This window comes from Trichomycterus rosablanca, chromosome 11, assembly GCF_030014385.1.
Source record: "Trichomycterus rosablanca isolate fTriRos1 chromosome 11, fTriRos1.hap1, whole genome shotgun sequence".
Classification (NCBI taxonomy): domain Eukaryota; kingdom Metazoa; phylum Chordata; class Actinopteri; order Siluriformes; family Trichomycteridae; genus Trichomycterus; species Trichomycterus rosablanca.
In genome coordinates, this window is record NC_085998.1 from 166,517 (window position 1) to 192,500 (window position 25,984).

Sequence of the window (25,984 nt, forward strand, 5' to 3'; positions counted from 1 at the left end):
GGCAGCAGTGCATTTTGGATGAGCTGTAAGGGTTTAATAGTGGACATGGGGAGCTCCTGCCAGGAGGGAGTTACAGTCGTCCAACCGTGAGATTACAAGTGACTGGACCAGAATCTGAGTAGCTTCCATGGAGAGAAATGGTCGAAACTTCTTGATGTTGTACAGGAGGAACCGGCACCATCTGGTCACGTTAACTACTTTTACAAACTACAATGAAGTTAATCAGTAAAACTGAAAAACACTGAAAACTCATTTTTACTTTTATCAGTTAAATAAAGATTAAAGAGAATGAACACGCGGTTGATTCTGTAGTTTAATCACATTTCAAAAATGTCCCATCTTTTCTAGGAGTAACGTTTGTAAAATAAAAAACACAGCCAACGTTAATAAAGTATAAATTGATGTTAGAATAATAAAATCATTTGTTTTAATGTAATGCAGCAGATTCAGAACTTAAGGACGGTTTCCACTGCACTACTGTTCTACAAAAGCTTCTGCGCCACCAGCGTGACAGTAAATTTACATAAACATTTACATTTATTCTATTCAGCAGATGCTTTCAGACAAAGTGACTTTTACTACTGTGACGAATATCACAACAACTGAGGGTCAAGGGCCTTGCTTAGAGGCACAGCAGTGGCATTTTGGTGGTGGTGGTGTTCAAAGACAGTTTGAGATCTCATAATGCACAACCTCATAGAACCTTATAGAACCTCATAGAACCTTATAGAACCTCACAGAACCTTATAGAACCTCATAGAACCTTATAGAACCTCATAGAACCTTATAGAACATCATAGAACCTTATATAACCTCATAGAACCTTATAGAACCTCATAGAACCTTATAGAACCTCATAGAACCTTATAGAACATCATAGAACCTTATATAACCTCATAGAACCTTATAGAACCTCATAGAACCTTATAGAACCTCATAGAACCTTAAAGAACCTTATAGAACTTTATAGAACCTCATAGAACCTTATAAAAACCTCATAGAACCTTATAGAATATTGAGAACTAAACGGAGAAATGAATTAGGTCCGTTTAAAGTATGAATTATTGCATGTGGACGGAAGGTGACTTAATTACAGACTCAAAACTACACAAATATTAGCTTCCTCTCAGTGTCCATAAGTGATCCCTCACTGCTGCACAGGCTAAACAACTTCTTCAATAGAGCAAACACCAAGCTTACAACCATGACCACACCATCCCATGGCGAGCAAGCTCTGACCCCCCACACCAACCAAATAATGTACTGGCTGAGCATAGAGCCGCAGGTCCAGACGAAATTCCTGACGAAGTACTCAGGGTCTGTGCTGATGGAATCTTTACACATAGATTTTTAACTTCTATCAACTGTAGTGGTTCCAACCTTCTTCACATCTAGCAACATTTCCCAGGATCACCACCATCTGATCTTCAGTAACTCCTGTTCTGTTGCCTTCATCACTATTAGAGCAAAACTACAGAACAACCATCTTCATAGTTCTTACCCCTCTGGGAGAACATGTGATGGATAATCTTTGTTTACTGAAGCTTAGCATTGAATACGGACTGTCAAAGTCAATATTTATCCACCAATCTTTTTTTTTTATTCATTAATGCAAACACAATTCCAAAACTAAAAGTAGATTAAATGTTAATAAAATTAGAAAGCAGTGATTAAAAAAAAAATTTATATATATTTAAATATATATATATATATATATATATATATATATATACAGGGGTTGGACAAAATAACTGAAACACCTGGTTTTAGACCACAATAATTTATTGGTATGGTGTAGGGCCTCCTTTTGCGGCCAATACAGCGTCAATTCGTCTTGGAAATGACATATACAAGTCCTGCACAGTGGTCAGAGGGATTTTAAGCCATTCTTCTAGCAGGATAGTGGCCAGGTCACTACGTGATGCTGGTGGAGGAAAACGTTTCCTGACTCGCTTCTCCAAAACACCCCAAAGTTGCTCAATAATATTTAGATCTGGTGACTGTGCAGGCCATGGGAGATGTTCAACTTCACTTTCATGTTCATCAAACCAATCTTTCACCAGTCTTGCTGTGTGTATTGGTGCATTGTCATCCTGATACACGGCACCGCCATTGGATGCACATGGTCCTCCAGAATGGTTCGGTAGTCCTTGGCAGTGACACGCCCATCTAGCACAAGTATTGGGCCAAGGGAATGCCATGATATGGCAGCCCAAACCATCACTGATCCACCCCCATGCTTCACTCTGGGCATGCAACAGTCTGGGTGGTACGCTTCTTTGGGGCTTCTCCACACCGTAACTCTCCCGGATGTGGGGAAAACAGTAAAGGTGGACTCATCAGAGAACAATACATGTTTCACATTGTCCACAGCCCAAGATTTGCGCTCCTTGCACCATTGAAACCGACGTTTGGCATTGGCACGAGTGACCAAAGGTTTGGCTATAGCAGCCCGGCCGTGTATATTGACCCTGTGGAGCTCCCGACGGACAGTTCTGGTGGAAACAGGAGAGTTGAGGTGCACATTTAATTCTGCCGTGATTTGGGCAGCCGTGGTTTTATGTTTTTTGGATACAATCCGGGTTAGCACCCGAACATCCCTTTCAGACAGCTTCCTCTTGCGTCCACAGTTAATCCTGTTGGATGTGGTTTGTCCTTCTTGGTGGTATGCTGACATTACCCTGGATACCGTGGCTCTTGATACATCACAAAGACTTGCTGTCTTGGTCACAGATGCGCCAGCAAGACGTGCACCAACAATTTGTCCTATTTTGAACTCTGGTATGTCACCCATAATGTTGTGTGCATTGCAATATTTCGAGCAAAACTGTGCTCTTACCCTGCTAATTGAACCTTCACACTCTGCTCTTACTGGTGCAATGTGCAATTAATGAAGATTGGCCACCAGACTGGTCCAATTTAGCCATGAAACCTCCCACACTAAAATGACAGGTGTTTCAGTTATTTTGTCCAACCCCTGTATATATATATATATATATATATACAGTATATTAGGGCTGTCAAACGATTAAAAATTTTAATCGCGATTCATCTCAGAATTTTACATAGTTAATCGCGATTAATCGCATTAAAAAAAATCTGTGTAAATGTTATAGAAAACAAGGATTTTAAGTGAAATGTTACAATTAAAATGGTGAACACATTTTATGCTAAATGTACTGATGTTAAAAACTGCTGGGACAAGAGAAAACTGTAAGGGAGTTTTATTCACTCACATATTAGGCAGTAATACTATCCAGCAGAGACCCTTGACTTCGTATATATGTCAGATGCGTAGTTATTGTAACAGACTTTTCTGTGGTTGTATCGTGACGATGGTTTGATGGACGTTTCTACACGAAGTGAGTGTGTTTTCACTAGGGATGCATCGATACCATTTTTTCCCAACCGAGTACGAGTACATGTATTTTTGTACTCGCCGATACCGATACCTATTTAGAATGATGCAATCTGGAGCATTATGGGATAGTGTAGATTTTAGAGTAAAATAGTGCAGTGGAACAGTTGCTTGCCATCACTAATTGTAAAAAAAAAAACACCGCACAGACATCATTGAGAAAGCTTCTGACAAGCTAACGTAAACGTTCATTAATAAACGCACGTAATTAACGTTGTGCACATCATACATGCGATGCGATTCTGCTGATTGAAATATTTACTTTAAAAGGATAATACAGTCCGATCCCATCTGAGCCGATTCTATCAGCACGTTCGTGGTTCACCTCGGTAAATCGTAAACGACTCTGAGTCGGCTCCCGCTCTGTGGTAATAACCAGTATAATTAAGCCTGAGCTTTATAAGGTAAGCGAGTTACACAAAATGTTCTGTAGTAGTTGGTGTTTATTTACAACCGCAACATTCATTATAACAGTAAACACGGAGAGATGACTGAGAAAAGAAACTTACGCTGCGCTTACAATGAATCGATTCCTGAATCACTTGTATCGACACTGTGAACAGAGTATTGAACACAAACACAGCGGTCGCTGCTTTTGTAACCGGTTATCTTCGCTGTTAGCTCTATTTTTAAGGCTAATTTTTGTCAAACGGAACTAAATAACATTAAACGTGCATGTAAGCGTGGTCAGTGAGAATAATTCAACCTGTCTCCCGTGGGAGTTTTAGAAGTGAAAAAATCTCGTAATGTAATTAGTGCGTTAACGGCACTATTTTTTTTAATCGCGTTAAATTGAGATTGCGTTAATGCGTTATTATCGCGTTAACTTCGACAGCCCTAATATATATATATATATATATATATATATATTAGGGCTGTCAAACGATTAAAATTTTTTATCGCGATTAATCTCAGAATTTCATATAGTTAATCGCGATTAATCGCATTAAAAAAAATCTGTGTAAATGTTATAGAAAACAAGGATTTTTATGTGAAATGTTACAATTAAAATGGTGAACACATTTTATGCTAAATGTACTGATGTTAAAAACTGCTGGGACAAGAGAAAACTGTAAGGGAGTTTATTCACTCACATACTAGGCAGTAAATGTCAGATTGTAGGTTAGAATTTCTCCATCAGCAAACATTGTAGATCAGCGGTGCTTTAGATGGGATAAGGTGTAGTTATTGTAACAGACTTGTCTGTGGTTGTATCGTGACGATGGTTTGATGGACGTTTCTACACGAAGTGAGTGTGTTTTGACCCTTTGGGGCTTCCATAGTTCATGAACTAACGTGCTCGACTCAGCTTTCCGGTATTCGGTACAGAAGAAGAAGTTAATTAAGTGTAATAAAGTGTTCTGCTCCCGACAACTTGTGAATATAGCGTGTATTTATTTCTTTATTATGCAAGTGCATCACTACCACGATCGGTTACATTATGTTAACAAACCGCAAATGAAAAACGGTGGCAAGTCCGACATTAAAACGTTTGTTCTACCAGTCAAGTGTCAACATGAACTAGAATTTGCGTTAATGGCACTAATTTTTTTAATCGCGTTAAATTGAGGTCGCGTTAATGCGTTATTATCGCGTTAACTTCGACAGCCCTAATATATATATATATATATATATATATATAGATATATATATATATATATAGATAGATAGATAGATAATATATATAGATAATATATATATATATATATATATACACAGTGGGGGAAATAAGTATTTGATCCCCTGCTGATTTTGTAAGTTTACCCCCTTACAAAGACTTGAACAGTCTATAATTTTTATGGGAGGTTTATTTTAACAGAGAGAGACAGAATAGCAACAAAAAATCCAGAAAAAAAACATTAAATAAAAGTTATAAATGAATTTGTATTTAATTAAGGGAAATAAGTATTTGATCCCCTACCGACCAGCAAGAATTCTGACCCCCACAGACCGGTTATGTGCCCATGAGGCTACAAATTAGTCCTGTCCCTGTATAAAAGACTCCTGTCACAGAATCAGTTTCTTCCTTAAATATAAATATATATACAGTGGTATGTAAAAGTTTGGGCACCCCTGATATTTTTCATGATTTTCCTTTATAAATCATTGGTTGTTCGGATCAGCAATTTCAGTTAAATATATCATATAGCAGACGAACACAGTGATATTTGAAAAGTGAAATGAAGTTTATAGGATTTACAGAAAGTGTGCAATAATTATTTAAACAAAATTAGGCAGGTGCGTAATTTTGGGCACCCCAACAGAAAAATTACATCAATATTTAGTAGATCCTCCTTTTGCAGAAATAACAGCCTCTAAACGCTTCCTGTAGCTTCCAATGAGAGTCTGGATTCTGGTTGAAGGTATTTTGGACCATTCTTCTTTACAACACATCTCCAGTTCAGTCAGGTTTGATGGTTTCCGAGCATGGACAGCCCGCTTTAAATCACACCACAGATTTTCAATAATATTCAGGTCTGGAGACTGAGATGGCCATTCCAGAACGTTGTACTTGTTCCTCTGCATGAATGCCTTAGTAGATTTTGAGCAGTGTTTAGGGTCGTTGTTTTGTTGAAGTATCCAGCCCCGGCGCAACTTCAACTTTGTCACTGATTCTTGAACATTGTTCTCAAGAATCTGCTGATATTGACTGGAATCCATGCGACCCTCAACTTTAACAAGATTCCCAGTACCTGCACTGGCCACACAGCCCCACAGCATGATGGAACCGCCACCAAATTTTACTGTGGGTAGCAAGTGTTTGTCTTAGAATGCTGTGTTCTTTTTCCGCCATGCATACCGCCCCTTGTTATGTCCAAATACCTATAGTCCAAATGCCTACTTTTGTTTAAATAATTATTGCACACTTTCTGTAAATCCTATGAACTTCATTTCACTTCTCAAATATCACTGTGTTCGTCTGCTATATGATATATTTAACTGAAATTGCTGATCCGAACAACCAATGATTTATAAAGGAAAATCATGAAAAATATCAGGGGTGCCCAAACTTTTACATACTCATATATATATATATATATATATATATATATATATACACTTTTAAATATAGATACATTTATATATATGTACACATTTATACATTTTTGTAAATATTTACTAATGAATAATTTGGGACAGGGTGATGTATTACTAGGAAGTTGCATATACAGAAGCACTAATAAAAGGCTCAGTTAATTACAGGTAAAGTCATCGTTCACCACTTTGTAGATTAGTGAATAGTAATATTTGTTATGTTGAATCTCAGTCTGAACTTAAGACGTTTTACCTTCCTGTGAACTTTTGCTCATTAACAAACTGAACTAATTTTAATAAAAACTCAGAAACAAACAAGAACATTTTATTGAAACGTTAAACTAAATCTGTAAATCATAAATCACTCGTACAGCTCCTCACCTGTCCAACACAGCAGAATAAACCATCGCTGCTCCATGATGAACATGTTCTTCATCTTCAGTCATGTGTTCCTGATGAACGTCGTCCTGATGAAGCAGCAAATTGTTGAATAATAGATGGTAACCGAGACGTGAAGAAGGTGTGTTATTAGGACGTCATAGAGTCTCCGTGTTCCTCAGAGAACCTTCAGCACACACTGCTGCTATTCAGCAGCTTTTATTATTAATGATTTATGCAAAATTCTTTCACAGTGTGTCTCAGATTTTCATGAAACGTCTAGAACTTAAGAAAAGCAGATTCAAATCACTTCTCTGTACACACAGTTTCTGGGAGGGTGAGACGTTCATGCGTGACACGTAACTAATTTATTCTTCAGACCCATCATTTTATTCCTAATAAAGTCAATTATTTCATCTGATTAATGAGATTTCATGGTTTAAAATCTGAAAACAGAAATAAAAAAAGTATTTGAGAAGTATTAAGGATGGTGTATACAAAAAGTAACCCCACTGCTGCCATCACATCAACTCACCACTGCCACATCAACCCACTGCTGCCATCACATCAACTCACTGCTGCCATCACATCAACTCACCACTGCCACATCAACCCACTGCTGCCATCACATCAACTCACTGCTGCCATCACATCAACTCACTGCTGCCATCACATCAACTCACTGCTGCCACATCAACCCACTGCTGCCATCACATCAACTCACTGCTGCCATCACATCAACTCACTGCTGCCACATCAACCCACTGCTGCCATCACATCAACTCACTGCTGCCACATCAACCCACTGCTGCCATCACATCAACTCACTGCTGCCATCACATCAACTCACTGCTGCCACATCAACCCACTGCTGCCACATCAACCCACTGCTGCCATCACATCAACTCACTGCTGACACATCAACCCACTGCTGCCACATCAACCCACTGCTGCCATCACATCAACTCACTGCTGCCACATCAACCCACTGCTGCCACATCAACCCACTGCTGCCATCACATCAACTCACTGCTGCCACATCAACTCACTGCTGCCACATCAACCCACTGCTGCCATCACATCAACTCACTGCTGCCACATCAACCCACTGCTGCCACATCAACTCACTGCTGCCACATCAACTCACTGCTGCCACATCAACCCACTGCTGCCACATCAACCCACTGCTGCCATCACATCAACTCACTGCTGCCACATCAACCCACTGCTGCCATCACATCAACTCACTGCTGCCACATCAACCCACTGCTGCCACATCAACTCACTGCTGCCACATCAACTCACTGCTGCCATCACATCAACTCACTGCTGCCATCACATCAACCCACTGCTGCCACATCAACCCACTGCTGCCATCACATCAACTCACTGCTGCCATCACATCAACTCACTGCTGCCACATCAACCCACTGCTGCCACATCAACCCACTGCTGCCATCACATCAACTCACTGCTGACACATCAACCCACTGCTGCCACATCAACCCACTGCTGCCATCACATCAACTCACTGCTGCCACATCAACCCACTGCTGCCACATCAACCCACTGCTGCCATCACATCAACTCACTGCTGCCACATCAACTCACTGCTGCCACATCAACCCACTGCTGCCATCACATCAACTCACTGCTGCCACATCAACCCACTGCTGCCACATCAACTCACTGCTGCCACATCAACTCACTGCTGCCACATCAACCCACTGCTGCCACATCAACCCACTGCTGCCATCACATCAACTCACTGCTGCCACATCAACCCACTGCTGCCATCACATCAACTCACTGCTGCCACATCAACCCACTGCTGCCACATCAACTCACTGCTGCCACATCAACTCACTGCTGCCATCACATCAACCCACTGCTGCCACATCAACCCACTGCTGCCATCACATCAACTCACTGCTGCCATCACATCAACTCACTGCTGCCACATCAACCCACTGCTGCCACATCAACCCACTGCTGCCATCACATCAACTCACTGCTGACACATCAACCCACTGCTGCCACATCAACCCACTGCTGCCATCACATCAACTCACTGCTGCCACATCAACCCACTGCTGCCACATCAACCCACTGCTGCCATCACATCAACTCACTGCTGCCACATCAACTCACTGCTGCCACATCAACCCACTGCTGCCATCACATCAACTCACTGCTGCCACATCAACCCACTGCTGCCACATCAACTCACTGCTGCCACATCAACTCACTGCTGCCACATCAACCCACTGCTGCCACATCAACCCACTGCTGCCATCACATCAACTCACTGCTGCCACATCAACCCACTGCTGCCATCACATCAACTCACTGCTGCCACATCAACCCACTGCTGCCACATCAACTCACTGCTGCCACATCAACTCACTGCTGCCATCACATCAACTCACTGCTGCCATCACATCAACCCACTGCTGCCACATCAACCCACTGCTGCCATCACATCAACTCACTGCTGCCATCACATCAACTCACTGCTGCCACATCAACCCACTGCTGCCCCATTACATCACCTCACTGCTGCCACATCAACCCACTTCTACCCCATTACATCACCTCACTGCTGCCACATCAACCCACTGCTGCCCCATTACATCACGTCACTGCTGCCACATCAACCCACTGCTGCCCCATCACATCACCTCACTGCTGCCACATCAACCCGCTGCTGCCCCATTACATCACCTCACTGCTGCGGCACTCCCTAACCCACCTTGTAGACCTTATTAAATGTTGTTCTGTACCCCATATCCTTCTGGACTTGTGAGCACAAGCTTGTCTTGATCCACCACAGAAGAAGGATAGGCTTCAAGTTTCTATTGTTTAGCGCCACGCAGGTGGTGAAATCCCTGTTTTCTTTCCTTTCTGTTCTGACCCTCACCTCTTTACTAAGAACTTAAATATAACTCACCCCCCACTTATCAGGGACTGGTTTTAAATATGAATTTTCTGTTTGTTTACTTTTCTATATTTATATTTATTTAAAAACGATTCTGCTTCTCAAACCAGAGTGGAATCAAACCAGAATAAGGAAATGTTTACTGAGGAAAACACACAGCGCTACATAAATACTGTCAATGTAACCAACCCTTCTGATCACTGGATCTCAGATCACTGGATCTCAGATCACTGGATCTCAGATCACTGGATCTCAGATCAGTGGATCTCAGATCACTGGAGCTCAGACCACTGGAGCTCAGACCACTGGAGTGCCGATCACTGGAGCTCAGATCACTGGAGCTCAGATCACTGGAGCTCTGATCACTGGAGCTCTGATCACTCGTTCATTCTCTCCACGCAGTCTATTTAGCTAAACTGGCTTTGAAATATCAGCTGTTTGGGGACTTTGACTAAGTTATTGCAAAACCTCCATTTTGGTTATAATTTGTTTGTCTGTGTCTGTGTCTGTGTGTGTGCGCAGGTGCTTTACAGCTTGGTGAACATGACGTCCAGTGTACTGTGTAATGACAGTGGACTGAAGCCAGGTTCACTGAAGGGTGCAGCAGTGGTTGTGATTGACGGATCCTGTAATCTGAGTCAGAAAGCTCAAGTGGCTCAAGAATTCGGAGCTAAAGCAATTATTATCACCAATGTTGATGCCATGGTACTTCCCTAACATACTTTCATTACCCACTTTCATCATCACACTCTTTCAGTACAGTCTTTCATTTAACCTTTACATTCCACCATCACCACACACACACAGACACACTGCACATGCTTTCACCTGTAACCAGTAACTATAGGTAACCAGTGACTGTAGGTAACCAGTAACTGTAGGTGACCAGTAACTTTAAGTAACCAGTAACTGTATGTAACCAGTAACTGTAAATATAACCAGTAACTGTAGGTGACCAGTAACTGTATGTAACCAGTAACTGTACATATAACCAGTAACTGTATGTAACCAGTAACTATAGGTAACCAGTAACTGTAGATAACCAGTAACTGTAGGTAACAGTAACTGTATGTAACCAGTAACTGTACATATAACCAGTAACTGTATGTAACCAGTAACTATAGGTAACCAGTAACTGTATGTAACCAGTAACTGTAGGTAACCAGTAACTATAGGTAACCAGTAACTGTAGGTAATCAGTAACTGTAGGTAACCAGTGACTGTAGGTAACTATAGGTAACCAGTAACTGTATGTAACAGTAACTGTAGGTAATCAGTAACTATAGGTAACCAATGACTGTAGGTAACCAGTAACTGTAGGTAAACAGTAACTGTAGGTATAACCAGTAACTAAAGGTAAACAGTAACTGTAGGTATAACTAGTAACTATAGGTAACCAGTAACTGTAGGTAAACAGTAACTGTAGGTATAACCAGTAACTAAAGGTAAACAGTAACTGTAGGTAAACAGTAACTGTAGGTAATCAGTAACTGTAGGCATAACCAGTAACTATAGGTAACCAGTAACTGTATGTAACAGTAACTGTAGGTAACCAGTAACTATAGGTAAACAGTAACTGTAGGTAATCAGTAACTATAGGTAATAAGTAACTGTAGGTAACCAGTAACTGTAGGTATAACCAGTAACTGTAGGTAACCAGTAACTGTAGGTATAACCAGTAACTATAGGTAACCAGTAACTGTAGGTAAACAGTAACTGTAGGTATAACCAGTAACTGTAGGTAAACAGTAACTGTAGGTATAACCAGTAACTGTAGGTAACCAGTAACTATAGGTAAACAGTAACTGTAGGTAATCAGTAACTATAGGTAATAAGTAACTGTAGGTAACCAGTAACTGTAGGTATAACCAGTAACTGTAGGTAACCAGTAACTGTAGGTATAACCAGTAACTATAGGTAACCAGTAACTGTAGGTAAACAGTAACTGTAGGTATAACCAGTAACTGTAGGTAAACAGTAACTGTAGGTATAACCAGTAACTGTAGGTAACCAGTAAACTACAGGTAACCAGTAACTGTAGGTATAACCAGTAACTGTAGGTATAACCAGTAACTATAGGTAACCAGTAACTATAGGTATAACCAGAAACTGTAGGTATAACTAGTAACTATAGGTAACCAGTAACTGTAGGTAAACAGTAACTGTAGGTATAACCAGTAACTGTAGGTAAACAGTAACTGTAGGTATAACCAGTAACTGTAGGTAACCAGTAACTATAGGTAAACAGTAACTGTAGGTAATCAGTAACTATAGGTAATAAGTAACTGTAGGTAACCAGTAACTGTAGGTATAACCAGTAACTGTAGGTAACCAGTAACTGTAGGTATAACCAGTAACTATAGGTAACCAGTAACTGTAGGTAAACAGTAACTGTAGGTATAACCAGTAACTGTAGGTAAACAGTAACTGTAGGTATAACCAGTAACTGTAGGTAACCAGTAAACTACAGGTAACCAGTAACTGTAGGTATAACCAGTAACTGTAGGTATAACCAGTAACTATAGGTAACCAGTAACTATAGGTATAACCAGAAACTGTAGGTATAACTAGTAACTATAGGTAACCAGTAACCAGTAACTATAGGTATAACCAGTAACTATAGGTATAACCAGTAACTATAGGTATTACCAGTAACTATAGGTAACCAGTAACTGTAGGTAACCAGTAACTATAGGTATAACCAGTAACTATAGGTAACCAGTAACTATAGGTATAACCAGTAACTGTAGGTAACCAGTAACTATAGGTATAACCAGTAACTATAGGTATAACCAGTAACTGTAGGTATAACCAGTAACTATAGGTATAACCAGTAACTGTAGGTATAACCAGTAACTGTAGGTAACCAGTAACTATAGGTATAACCAGTAACTATAGGTATAACCAGTAACTGTAGGTAACCAGTAACTATAGGTATAACCAGTAACTGTAGGTATAACCAGTAACTGTAGGTAACCAGTAACTGTAGGTATAACCAGTAACTATAGGTATAACCAGTAACTGTAGGTATAACCAGTAACTGTAGGTAACCAGTAACTATAGGTATAACCAGTAACTATAGGTATAACCAGTAACTGTAGGTATAACCAGTAACTGTAGGTAACCAGTAACTGTAGGTAACCAGTAACTGTAGGTAACCAGTAACTATAGGTATAACCAGTAACTGTAGGTATAACCAGTAACTGTAGGTAACCAGTAACTGTAGGTAACCAGTAACTATAGGTATAACCAGTAACTGTAGGTATAACCAGTAACTATAGGTATAACCAGTAACTGTAGGTATCCAGTAACCATAGGTAACCAGTAACTGTAATGCTGGTGTTTTTTTCAGAGGTCGTCCTCGATCAGTAAGAGTGAACATTCCAACCTGACCATTCCTCTGGCCCTCATGAGGTCCCAGGACTACATCGATGTACTAAAGGTGGACAGTATATAAAACTATATAGTGTTTATAATGTGCTACTCCCTCATTCAGTAGTCTATATACATTAGTGGGTGTGGCTACTCTTGTAAACTCCGCCTTTTTGTATTTCAGGTGTTTTCAGGCAATGATACTAAGGTGCAGATGTATGCCCCGCCCATTCCTGAGTTTGACTTCAGCATCCTTATCATGCTGGTACTCGCCGTCTTCACCGTGGCCATGGGGGGGTTCTGGAGCGGTGCTGCCGAGAGGTCAGTGAATAATCACAGACAACACAAAATGATCACAGACTCAAGTGTGTGTGTGTGTGTGTGTTTGTGTGTGTGTGTATGTGTATAATGTATGTGTGTGTGTATAACATGTGCGTGTGTGTGTGTGTAATGTGTGTGTGTGTGTGTGTATAACGTGTGTGTGTGTATGTGTGTGTGTGTGTGTAATGTGTGTGTGTGTGTGTGTGTGTGTGTATATAATGTATGTGTGTGTATAACGTGTGTGTGTGTGTGTATGTGTGTGTGTGTGTGTAATGTGTGTGTGTGTGTGTGTGTATAATGTATGTGTGTGTATAACGTGTGTGTGTGTGTGTAACGTATGTGTGTGTATAACGTGTGTGTGTGTGTGTGTGTGTGTGTGTGTGTGTGTGTATATAATGTATGTGTGTGTATAACGTGTGTGTGTGTGTGTATGTGTGTGTGTGTGTGTAATGTGTGTGTGTGTGTGTGTGTATAATGTATGTGTGTGTATAACGTGTGTGTGTGTGTGTAATGTATGTGTGTGTATAACGTGTGTGTGTGTGTGTGTGTGTATAATGTATGTGTGTGTATAGTGTGTGTGTGTGTGTATAATGTGTGTGTGTGTGTGTGTGTATAATGTATGTGTGTGTATAACGTGTGCGTGTATGTGTATAATGTGTGTGTGTGTGTGTAATGTGTGTGTGTAATGTGTGTGTGTGTGTGTGTATAATGTATGTGTATGTATAACGTGTGTGCGTGTGTGTGTGTAATGTGTGTGTGTGTATAACGTGTGTGTGTGTGTATGTGTGTGTGTATAATGTATGTGTGTATAATGTATGTGTGTGTGTGTATAATGTATGTGTGTGTATAACGTGTGTGTGTGTGTGTAATGTGTGTGTGTATAACGTGTGTGTGTATGTGTATAATGTGTGTGTGTGTATAACGTGTGTGTGTGTGTGTGTGTGTGTGTATAATGTGTGTGTGTGTATAATGTGTGTGTGTGTGTAATGTGTGTGTGTGTATAACGTGTGTGTGTGTGTGTGTATAATGTGTGTGTGTGTATAACGTGTGTGTGTGTGTGTGTGTGTGTGTGTATATAACGTGTGTGTGTGTGTGTGTGTGTGTGTGTGTGTGTGTGTGTGTGTGTGTGTGTGTATCAGGGAGAAGCTGAATGCGAGAGCGCTCTCTGCTGGTGAAGATGATAGTGGAGGAGAACTCTCTCTGTACTCTCCTCTGAAGATTCTTCTGTTTGTGGTGCTGATGTGTGGGATGCTGCTGCTCATGTACTTCTTCTACAGATACCTGGGTGAGAACCACACTCATCACCATCTTCATCATCATCATCACACTCATTATCATCATCATCATCATCACACTCATTATCATCTTCATCATTATCATCACACTCATTCGTTGTGATTGGTTCGTTGTGATTACAGTGTACGTGATCATTGTGATCTTCTGCCTGGCGTCAGCGACAGGACTCTACAGCTGCTTGAAAGCTCTGCTAAATGCTGTGGGCTGCAGTAAACTCAGGTAAACACACACACACACACACACTCACACACACACACACACACACACACACCCTATGATTCAGTAACGTGTAGTCGCACCTTCTCTTATAACAGCAGCTGCACTTTCACCCACACTTATAAAACCTGGTTTAGATTCTTCACTACTTTCCAACTACTGACTAACTAAATATAACATGTGTATTATGTGTATTTGTAAAATATATATATATATGTGTGTGTGTGTGTGTGTGTGTATCAGTGTACAGTGTGGAGAAAGGAGCTGCTCTGTGAGGAATCTGATGGTAGCCGCGGTGTCCATCACTCTGGCTGTAGTGTGGGGTGTTTACCGTAACGAGGACAGGTACAGTCTGCACCTCTACACTGGCTGGTTGTGACTTTGTGCTTCTCTAATGTAACACCAGACCCAAAATCACGTGCTGTGCTGATACACTGTTAGTACAGTAATGTTACTGTGCTGATACACTTAGTACAGTAATGTTACTGTGCTGATACACTTAGTACAGTAATGTTACAATGCTGATACAGTGTTAGTACAGTAATGTTACTGTGCTAATACACTGTTAGTACAGTAATGTTACTGTGCTGATATACTGTTAGTATAGTAATGTTACTGTGCTGATATACTGTTAGTACAGTAATGTTACTGTTCTGATACAGTGTTAATACAGTAATGTTACTGTGCTGATACACTGTTAGTACAGTAATGTTACTGTGCTGATACACTTAGTACAGTAATGTTACTGTGCTGATACACTTAGTACAGTAATGTTACAATGCTGATACACTGTTAATACAGTAATGTTACTGTGCTGATACACTGTTAGTACAGTAATGTTACAGAGCTGATACACTGTTAGTACAGTAATGTTACAGAGCTGATACACTGTTAGTACAGTAATGTTACAATGCTGATACACTGTTAATACAGTAATGTTACTGTGCTGATACACTGTTAGTACAGTAATGTTACTGTGCTGATATACTGTTAGTATAGTAATGTTACTGTGCTGATATACTGTTAGTATAGTAATGTTACTGTTCTGATACAGTGTTAGTACGGTAATGTTACAGAGCTGATACACTGTTAGTACGGTAATGTTACAGAGCTGATACACTGTTAGTACAGTAATGTTACAGTGCTGATACACTGTTAGTACAGTAATGTTACTGTGCTGGTACACTGTTAGTACAGTAATGTTACAGAGCTGATACACTGTTAGTACAGTAATGTTACAGTGCTGATACACTGTTAGTACAGTAATGTTACAGTGCTGATACACTGTTAGTACAGTAATGTTACAGTGCTGATACACTGTTAGTACAGTAATGTTACAGTGCTGATACACTGTTAGTACAGTAATGTTACAGTGCTGATACACTGTTAGTACAGTAATGTTACAGTGCTGATACACTGTTAGTACAGTAATGTTACTGTGCTGATATACTGTTAGTATAGTAATGTTACTGTTCTGATACAGTGTTAGTACGGTAATGTTACAGAGCTGATACACTGTTAGTACGGTAATGTTACAGAGCTGATACACTGTTAGTACAGTAATGTTACAGTGCTGATACACTGTTAGTACAGTAATGTTACAGTGCTGGTACACTGTTAGTACAGTAATGTTACAGAGCTGATACACTGTTAGTACAGTAATGTTACAGTGCTGATACACTGTTAGTACAGTAATGTTACAGTGCTGATACACTGTTAGTACAGTAATGTTACAGTGCTGATACACTGTTAGTACAGTAATGTTACAGAGCTGATACACTGTTAGTACAGTAATGTTACAGTGCTGATACACTGTTAGTACAGTAATGTTACAGTGCTGATACACTGTTAGTACAGTAATGATACAGAGCTGATACACTGTTAGTACAGTAATGTTACAGTGCTGATACACTGTTAGTACAGTAATGTTACAGTGCTGATACACTGTTAGTACAGTAATGATACAGAGCTGATACACTGTTAGTACAGCAATGTTACAGAGCTGATACACTGTTAGTACGGTAATGTTACAGAGCTGATACACTGTTAGTACGGTAATGTTACAGAGCTGATACACTGTTAGTACGGTAATGTTACGGAGCTGATACACTGTTAGTACAGTAATGTTACAGTGCTGATACACTGTTAGTACAGTAATGTTACAGTGCTGATACACTGTTAGTACAGTAATGTTACAGAGCTGATACACTGTTAGTACAGTAATGTTACAGAGCTGATACACTGTTAGTACAGTAATGTTACAGTGCTGATACACTGTTAGTACAGTAATGTTACAGTGCTGATACACTGTTAGTGCAGTAATGTTACAGTGCTGATACACTGTTAGTACAGTAATGTTACAGTGCTGATACACTGTTAGTACAGTAATGTTACAGTGCTGATACACTGTTAGTACAGTAATGTTACAGTGCTGATACACTGTTAGTACAGTAATGTTACAGTGCTGATACACTGTTAGTACAGTAATGTTACAGTGCTGATACACTGTTAGTACAGTAATGTTACAGTGCTGATACACTGTTAGTACAGTAATGTTACAGTGCTGATACACTGTTAGTACAGTAATGTTACAGAGCTGATACACTGTTAGTACAGTAATGTTACAGTGCTGATACACTGTTAGTACAGTAATGTTACAGTGCTGATACACTGTTAGTACAGTAATGATACAGAGCTGATACACTGTTAGTACAGTAATGTTACAGAGCTGATACACTGTTAGTACGGTAATGTTACAGAGCTGATACACTGTTAGTACGGTAATGTTACAGAGCTGATACACTGTTAGTACGGTAATGTTACAGAGCTGATACACTGTTAGTACAGTAATGTTACAGTGCTGATACACTGTTAGTACAGTAATGTTACAGTGCTGATACACTGTTAGTACAGTAATGTTACAGAGCTGATACACTGTTAGTACAGTAATGTTACAGTGCTGATACACTGTTAGTACAGTAATGTTACAGTGCTGATACACTGTTAGTACAGTAATGTTACAGTGCTGATACACTGTTAGTACAGTAATGTTACAGTGCTGATACACTGTTAGTACAGTAATGTTACAGTGCTGATACACTGTTAGTACAGTAATGTTACAGTGCTGATACACTGTTAGTACAGTAATGTTACAGTGCTGATACACTGTTAGTACAGTAATGTTACAGAGCTGATACACTGTTAGTACTGTAATGTTACAGTGCTGATACACTGTTAGTACAGTAATGTTACAGTGCTGATACACTGTTAGTACAGTAATGTTGCTGTGCTGATACACTGTTAGCACAGTAATGTTACTGTGCTGATACACTGTTAGTACAGTAATGTTACAGAGCTGATACACTGTTAGTACAGTAATGTTACAGAGCTGATACACTGTTAGTACAGTAATGTTAGTTACAGTACACTGTTAGTACAGTAATGTTACAGTGCTGATACACTGTTAGTACAGTAATGTTACTGTGCTGATACACTGTTAGTATAGTAATGTTACAGTGCTGATACACTGTTAGTACAGTAATGTTACAGAGCTGATACACTGTTAGTACAGTAATGTTATTGTGCTGATACACTGTTAGTACAGTAATGTTAGTTACAGTACACTGTTAGTACAGTAATGTTACAGTGCTGATACACTGTTAGTACAGTAATGTTACAGAGCTGATACACTGTTAGTACGGTAATGTTACAGAGCTGATACACTGTTAGTACAGTAATGTTACAGAGCTGATACACTGTTAGTACAGTAATGTTACAGAGCTGATACACTGTTAGTACGGTAATGTTACAGAGCTGATACACTGTTAGTACGGTAATGTTACAGAGCTGATACACTGTTAGTACAGTAATGTTACAGTGCTGATACACTGTTAGTACAGTAATGTTACAGTGCTGATACACTGTTAGTACAGTAATGTTACAGAGCTGATACACTGTTAGTACAGTAATGTTACAGTGCTGATACACTGTTAGTACAGTAATGTTACAGTGCTGATACACTGTTAGTACAGTAATGTTACAGTGCTGATACACTGTTAGTACAGTAATGTTACAGTGCTGATACACTGTTAGTACAGTAATGTTACAGTGCTGATACACTGTTAGTACAGTAATGTTACAGTGCTGATACACTGTTAGTACAGTAATGTTACAGAGCTGATACACTGTTAGTACTGTAATGTTACAGTGCTGATACACTGTTAGTACAGTAATGTTACAGTGCTGATACACTGTTAGTACAGTAATGTTGCTGTGCTGATACACTGTTAGCACAGTAATGTTACTGTGCTGATACACTGTTAGTACAGTAATGTTACAGAGCTGATACACTGTTAGTACAGTAATGTTACAGAGCTGATACACTGTTAGTACAGTAATGTTAGTTACAGTACACTGTTAGTACAGTAATGTTACAGTGCTGATACACTGTTAGTACAGTAATGTTACTGTGCTGATACACTGTTAGTATAGTAATGTTACAGTGCTGATACACTGTTAGTACAGTAATGTTACAGAGCTGATACACTGTTAGTACAGTAATGTTATTGTGCTGATACACTGTTAGTACAGTAATGTTAGTTACAGTACACTGTTAGTACAGTAATGTTACAGTGCTGATACACTGTTAGTACAGTAATGTTACAGAGCTGATACACTGTTAGTACGGTAATGTTACAGAGCTGATACACTGTTAGTACAGTAATGTTACAGAGCTGATACACTGTTAGTACAGTAATGTTACAGAGCTGATACACTGTTAGTACGGTAATGTTACAGAGCTGATACACTGTTAGTACAGTAATGTTACAGAGCTGATACACTGTTAGTACAGTAATGTTACAGAGCTGATACACTGTTAGTACAGTAATGTTACAGAGCTGATACACTGTTAGTACAGTAATGTTACAGTGCTGATACACTGTTAGTACAGTAATGTTACAGAGCTGATACACTGTTAGTACAGTAATGTTACAGAGCTGATACACTGTTAGTACAGTAATGTTACAGAGCTGATACACTGTTAGTACGGTAATGTTACAGAGCTGATACACTGTTAGTACAGTAATGTTACAGAGCTGATACACTGTTAGTACAGTAATGTTACAGAGCTGATACACTGTTAGTACAGTAATGTTACTGTGCTGATACACTGTTAGTACAGTAATGTTACAGAGCTGATACACTGTTAGTACAGTAATGTTACTGTGCTGATACACTGTTAGTACAGTAATGTTACAAAGCTGATACACTGTTAGTACAGTAATGTTACAGAGCTGATACACTGTTAGTACAGTAATGTTACAGTGCTGATACACTGTTAGTACAGTAATGTTACTGTGCTGATATACTGTTAGTACAGTAATGTTACAGAGCTGATACACTGTTAGTACAGTAATGTTACAGTGCTGATACACTGTTAGTACAGTAATGTTACTGTGCTGATACACTGTTAGTACAGTGATGTTACAGTGCTGATACACTGTTAGTACAGTAATGTTACAGAGCTGATACACTGTTAGTACAGTAATGTTACAGAGCTGATACACTGTTAGTACAGTAATGTTACAGTGCTGATACACTGTTAGTACAGTAATGTTACTGTGCTGATACACTGTTAGTACAGTAATGTTACAGAGCTGATACACTGTTAGTACGGTAATGTTACAGCGCTGATACACTGTTAGTACGGTAATGTTACAGAGCTGATACACTGTTAGTACAGTAATGTTACAGTGCTGATACACTGTTAGTACAGTAATGTTACAGAGCTGATACACTGTTAGTACAGTAATGTTACTGTGCTGATACACTGTTAGTACAGTAATGTTACAGAGCTGATACACTGTTAGTACGGTAATGTTACAGAGCTGATACACTGTTAGTACAGTAATGTTACTGTGCTGATACACTGTTAGTACAGTAATGTTACAGTGCTGATACACTGTTAGTACAGTAATGTTACTGTGCTGATACACTGTTAGTACAGTAATGTTACAGTGCTGATACACTGTTAGTACAGTAATGTTACAGTGCTGATACACTGTTAGTACAGTAATGTTACAGTGCTGATACACTGTTAGTACAGTAATGTTACAGAGCTGATACACTGTTAGTACAGTAATGTTACAGAGCTGATACACTGTTAGTACAGTAATGTTACTGTGCTGATACACTGTTAGTACAGTAATGTTACAGAGCTGATACACTGTTAGCACGGTAATGTTACAGAGCTGATACACTGTTAGTACAGTAATGTTACTGTGCTGATACACTGTTAGTACAGTAATGTTACTGTGCTGATACACTGTTAGTACAGTAATGTTACAGAGCTGATACACTGTTAGTACGGTAATGTTACAGAGCTGATACACTGTTAGTACAGTAATGTTACAGAGCTGATACACTGTTAGTACAGTAATGTTACAGAGCTGATACACTGTTAGTACAGTAATGTTACAGAGCTGATACACTGTTAGTACAGTAATGTTACAGAGCTGATACACTGTTAGTACAGTAATGTTACAGAGCTGATACACTGTTAGTACAGTAATGTTACTGTGCTGATACACTGTTAGTACAGTAATGTTACAGAGCTGATACACTGTTAGTACGGTAATGTTACAGAGCTGATACACTGTTAGTACAGTAATGTTACTGTGCTGATACACTGTTAGTACAGTAATGTTACTGTGCTGATACACTGTTAGTACAGTAATGTTACAGAGCTGATACACTGTTAGTACGGTAATGTTACAGAGCTGATACACTGTTAGTACAGTAATGTTACTGTGCTGATACACTGTTAGTACAGTAATGTTACTGTGCTGATACACTGTTAGTACAGTAATGTTACAGAGCTGATACACTGTTAGTACAGTAATGTTACAGAGCTGATACACTGTTCCTTCTTTTTGCTTTATTGTGCTCATGGTTTGTGTGTGTGTGGTATTGAATGTGTGTGTGTGTGTGTGTGGGTTTATGGGTTTGTGTGTGTGTGGTTTTGAATGTGTGTGTGTGTGGGTTTATGGGTTTGTGTGTGTGTGGTTTTTAATGTGTGTGTGTGTGGGTTTATCGGTGTGTGGTTTTGAATGGGTGTGTGTGTGGATTTATGGGTTTGTGTGTGTGTGGTTTTGAATGTGTGTGTGTGCGTTTGTGGGTGTGTGGTTTTGAATGTGTGTGTGTGGGTTTATGGGTTTGTGTGTGTGTGGTTTTGAATGGGTGTGTGTGTGGGTTTTTGGGTGTGTGGTTTTGAATGGGTGTGTGTGTGTGTGTGTGTGTGTGGGTTTATGGGTTTGTGTGTGTGTGGTTTTGAATGGGTGTGTGTGTGGGTTTATGGGTTTGTGTGTGTGTGGTTTTGAATGTGTGTGTGTGTGCGTTTGTGGGTGTGTGGTTTTGAATGTGTGTGTGTGTGTGTGTGTGTGTGTGTGTGTGTGTGTGTGTGTTATGTGTGTGTGTGTGTGTGTGGGTTTATGGGTTTGTGTGTGTGTGGTTTTGAATGGGTGTGTGTGTGGGTTTTTGGGTGTGTGGTTTTGAATGTGTGTGTGTGTGGGTTTATGGGTTTGTGTGTGTGTGGTTTTAAATGTGTGTGTGTGTGTGTGTGTGTTATGTGTGTGTGTGTGTTATGTGTGTGTGTGTGTGTGTGGGGGTTTATGGGTTTGTGTGTGTGTGGTTTTGAATGGGTGTGTGTGTGGGTTTTTGGGTGTGTGGTTTTGAATGTGTGTGTGTGTGGGTTTATGGGTTTGTGTGTGTGTGGTTTTGAATGTGTGTGTGCAGGTGGATCTGGATCCTGCAGGACTTACTCGGTGTTGCTTTCTGTTTGAACTTCATGAAGACCATCACACTGTCCAACTACAAGGTATCGATCACTCCGTCTGTAGAGTCTAGTCCAACCAAAGGGCCACGCCCAACATTACACACAATGTTTAATTTCCTTTAATGCTTCAGTGAGGCTGTGATCAGCTGGTTACAGAGCTGTGGGATCAGATCTTCTCTACAGGGTTCGAATCTCGACTCTCCGGGTCTGTCAGCAGTGTTTAAATTCAGTGTGATGCACAACTGAGACGAGATCCAAACCAAGCTGCTCAGGAGTCCAACAGTGAATAATGTTCTCACTCTGTGTGTGTGTTTGTGTGTGTGTGTGTGTGTGTGTGTTGTAGATCTGTGTGATCCTGCTCAGTCTCCTGCTTCTGTATGACGTCTTCTTCGTCTTCATCACCCCCTTCTTCACACCTGTAGGTCTCACCTGATACACCTGTACACTCACCTGTACTACACACTGCATCTCCTTACATCTGTGTGTGTGTGTGTGTTTGTGTGTGTGTGTGTGTGTGTGTGTAGAATGGAGAGAGCATCATGGTGCAGGTTGCTATGGGTCCGGATGCTGCAGGAGAAAAGGTGAGTGTGTGTGTGTGCCCACCCTCAGACACAGCCAAGCTAAGAGGCAAACTCTTAAATCCGAAATCTTTTTGGTGAACACGTTTTACTGAGCACCTCATCTCAGCTTAACATAGCACTGATGTTTCTTTCCATCAGTTCCAGTACTAACAGTCCACAGAATTACCCAGCAGGTTCTTTTCTGCTTTGAAATCTCGTGGTTCAAAGTGCGAAACTAAAAAGGTTTTTCAGTGAGATCTAATGATCTGATGATCTGGTGATTTGATGATCTGGTGATCTGATGATATGGTGATTGGTGATCTGATGCTCACTGGTGCTGCTGCTCCTTCAGGAACTGAATAATCACACCAGATAAATCCAGAGAATTCTTGAGTTCTTATCTTAACTGTGCTACTGACCGGCGGTCGGCGACGTGCATGCGTGTCGGAGGGGCGTGTGATAGTCTGCGGCTCCTCTTGGTCAGGGTTTGGTTCTGCAGCGGTACAGGAATTTACAGTTGGGGAAGTGGGTACGACTACAATGGGAGGAAAAGCAGAGAAATGCAAGAGAGTGTCGAACTCATGTTTACATCTTTATACCTTTATTTACTACATACTTACAACTGTCTGCTTCTCTCTCTCTCTCTCTGTGTGTGTGTGTGTGTGTGTGTGTGTGTGTGTGTGTGTGTGTGTGTGTGTGTGTGTGTTTTAGGGCAGTGGTGATGTGGTGGTTCCAGGAGATCCATCATCCTCCTATGAGAAAGTAAGACTCTGGGGGGAATCAGTTTGGAACTTGGTAGTGAGTGCTGTAGTGAAGGAGAGATGATGTTTGGGCTGAACTTCATGCTGTAGCACTCTGAGTTTGATCCATATTGGATATTTAAAAATAAATAAATAATAGAATGGGTGTCCACATACTTTTGCTCGTGTAGTTTATGAATAACACACACTGTATGGCCAAAAGTATGTGGACACCTGAGCATGAGCTGGTTGGACGTTCTAAACCCAAATCATGACCATTAATATGGAGGTGCTCCTGCCTTTTCCATAAGGTGATTTGTGAGATCAGGTACTGATGTTGGACAGAAAGGTCTGGCTTACAGTTGATGTTCCAATTAATCCAAATGGTTTTCAGTAAGGGTTAAGATTAAGGCCCTGTGCAGAACACTGGAGTGTTTATGGACCCAAACTGTTTCCACAAAGTATTATTTTTTTAGCTGTGGGTTTTGCTGAGACATTTAAACTCAATATTTGGGAGGGGGGGTATGTTCACATACTTTTGGCTAATGAGTGAAGGTAACGTTGATCTCGTTGTTGATAGATACCCGTGGTGATGCGCATCCCCAGGTTTGCAGCGTGGGCTCAGAACCTGTGTATGATGCAGTTCTCCATCCTGGGATTTGGTGACATCATCATTCCAGGTGAGACCTGAACACTTCCTGAACATGTTAAACATCCAGCAGCCACTTTATTAGGAACACCACACTCATAATGGGTGGAACTTCCTCAGTTATCGATGGAAACATTTGATGAGATGCTGCACGTTCTGAGTCTCCTGTCTGTTAGATTCAGATCTGGTGACTGGGGAGGTCAGTGGGGGTACGCTGGTCTCAGACTGGTCTCATTCTCACGATGATGGGAGCAGTTGGTGGTGGACTTGTGCTTTGTAACATGATGCATCATCATGCTGGTAGTTCTATTATAAAACGCTTAATTGTGGTCAGTCCTTATACCATTACACCACCTCCACCAGCCTGAACTGTGGGTTCTGAGATGCTTCTCTGCTCACCATGGTTATAAAGAGTGCAGAACTGCTGCTCACTGGATGTTTCACTGCAGACACTGTTGTGGTGAAAATCCCAGCAGATCAGCTGCAGTTTCTCAGACCAGGAACCGTGAAACACTCCGAGTCCCTCAGACCAGATTTTGGTCAGATAAGCTGAAGATCCTGATTTTGGTTCCTCTGTTTTACTGAATGATGAATGAGCGGGTGTTCCTAATAAAGTGGCCAGTGAGTGTGTACATGTGTCTGTACGATTGTATGTGAGATGAGTTATATTTGCTGTGTGTGTGTGTGTACAGGCCTGTTGGTGGCGTACTGCCACAGGTTTGATGTTTGGACGGGCAGCTCTAAGATCTACTACATCTCCTGTACTGTCGGTAATCACACACCTTCACCACACCCAGCTCAGCTCTAAAGTTCACCTACACGCAGGAGGAACATGTGATTCAGAACACGTGATTCAGAACAGCATTTAGTTTCTTTATCAATTCTCCGAGGGTCAGAAATATACAGACACCATCTAATATTTGGTTTGATGATTTGTAGCTCTTTTAACTTTGATCTGCTGCTTTAAAGAACCATCAATAATCTGCAACTACGACTCCACATGGATCTTTGACCAACTTTAAAAAAAACTAAAGTACTTTTTCAGTGCAGTCCACATATTTTTGATGGGATTTACTTCGTTTGATGGCCATTTTAAAAGAATAATTCATTAATCTTTTCTTTTCATTATTGCTTCCACTTTCTTTTAATGCACCAGGTTTTACTGGCAGCAGAATAGTGCTTTACTATGCTCTACAGTAGGTGCAGGATTGTTAAGATTGAAACAT

The 25,984-nt window shown here is 40.2% G+C and overlaps 1 protein-coding gene across 1 annotated transcript in view; it reads left to right on the plus strand.

The window, feature by feature from the left end:
• LOC134323455 (signal peptide peptidase-like 2A) overlaps nucleotides 1–25,984 on the plus strand; it is a 49,550-nt gene that overhangs the window by 9,088 nt on the left and 14,478 nt on the right. The window contains exons 2-13 of the mRNA XM_063004982.1: nucleotides 10,293–10,475; nucleotides 13,123–13,212; nucleotides 13,327–13,463; nucleotides 14,603–14,748; nucleotides 14,882–14,978; nucleotides 15,219–15,320; nucleotides 22,770–22,851; nucleotides 23,153–23,227; nucleotides 23,334–23,390; nucleotides 24,081–24,131; nucleotides 24,690–24,789; nucleotides 25,451–25,528. Coding sequence (XP_062861052.1) covers nucleotides 10,293–10,475; nucleotides 13,123–13,212; nucleotides 13,327–13,463; nucleotides 14,603–14,748; nucleotides 14,882–14,978; nucleotides 15,219–15,320; nucleotides 22,770–22,851; nucleotides 23,153–23,227; nucleotides 23,334–23,390; nucleotides 24,081–24,131; nucleotides 24,690–24,789; nucleotides 25,451–25,528 — 1,198 coding nt within the window. The remainder of the gene's footprint in view (nucleotides 1–10,292; nucleotides 10,476–13,122; nucleotides 13,213–13,326; nucleotides 13,464–14,602; nucleotides 14,749–14,881; nucleotides 14,979–15,218; nucleotides 15,321–22,769; nucleotides 22,852–23,152; nucleotides 23,228–23,333; nucleotides 23,391–24,080; nucleotides 24,132–24,689; nucleotides 24,790–25,450; nucleotides 25,529–25,984) is intronic.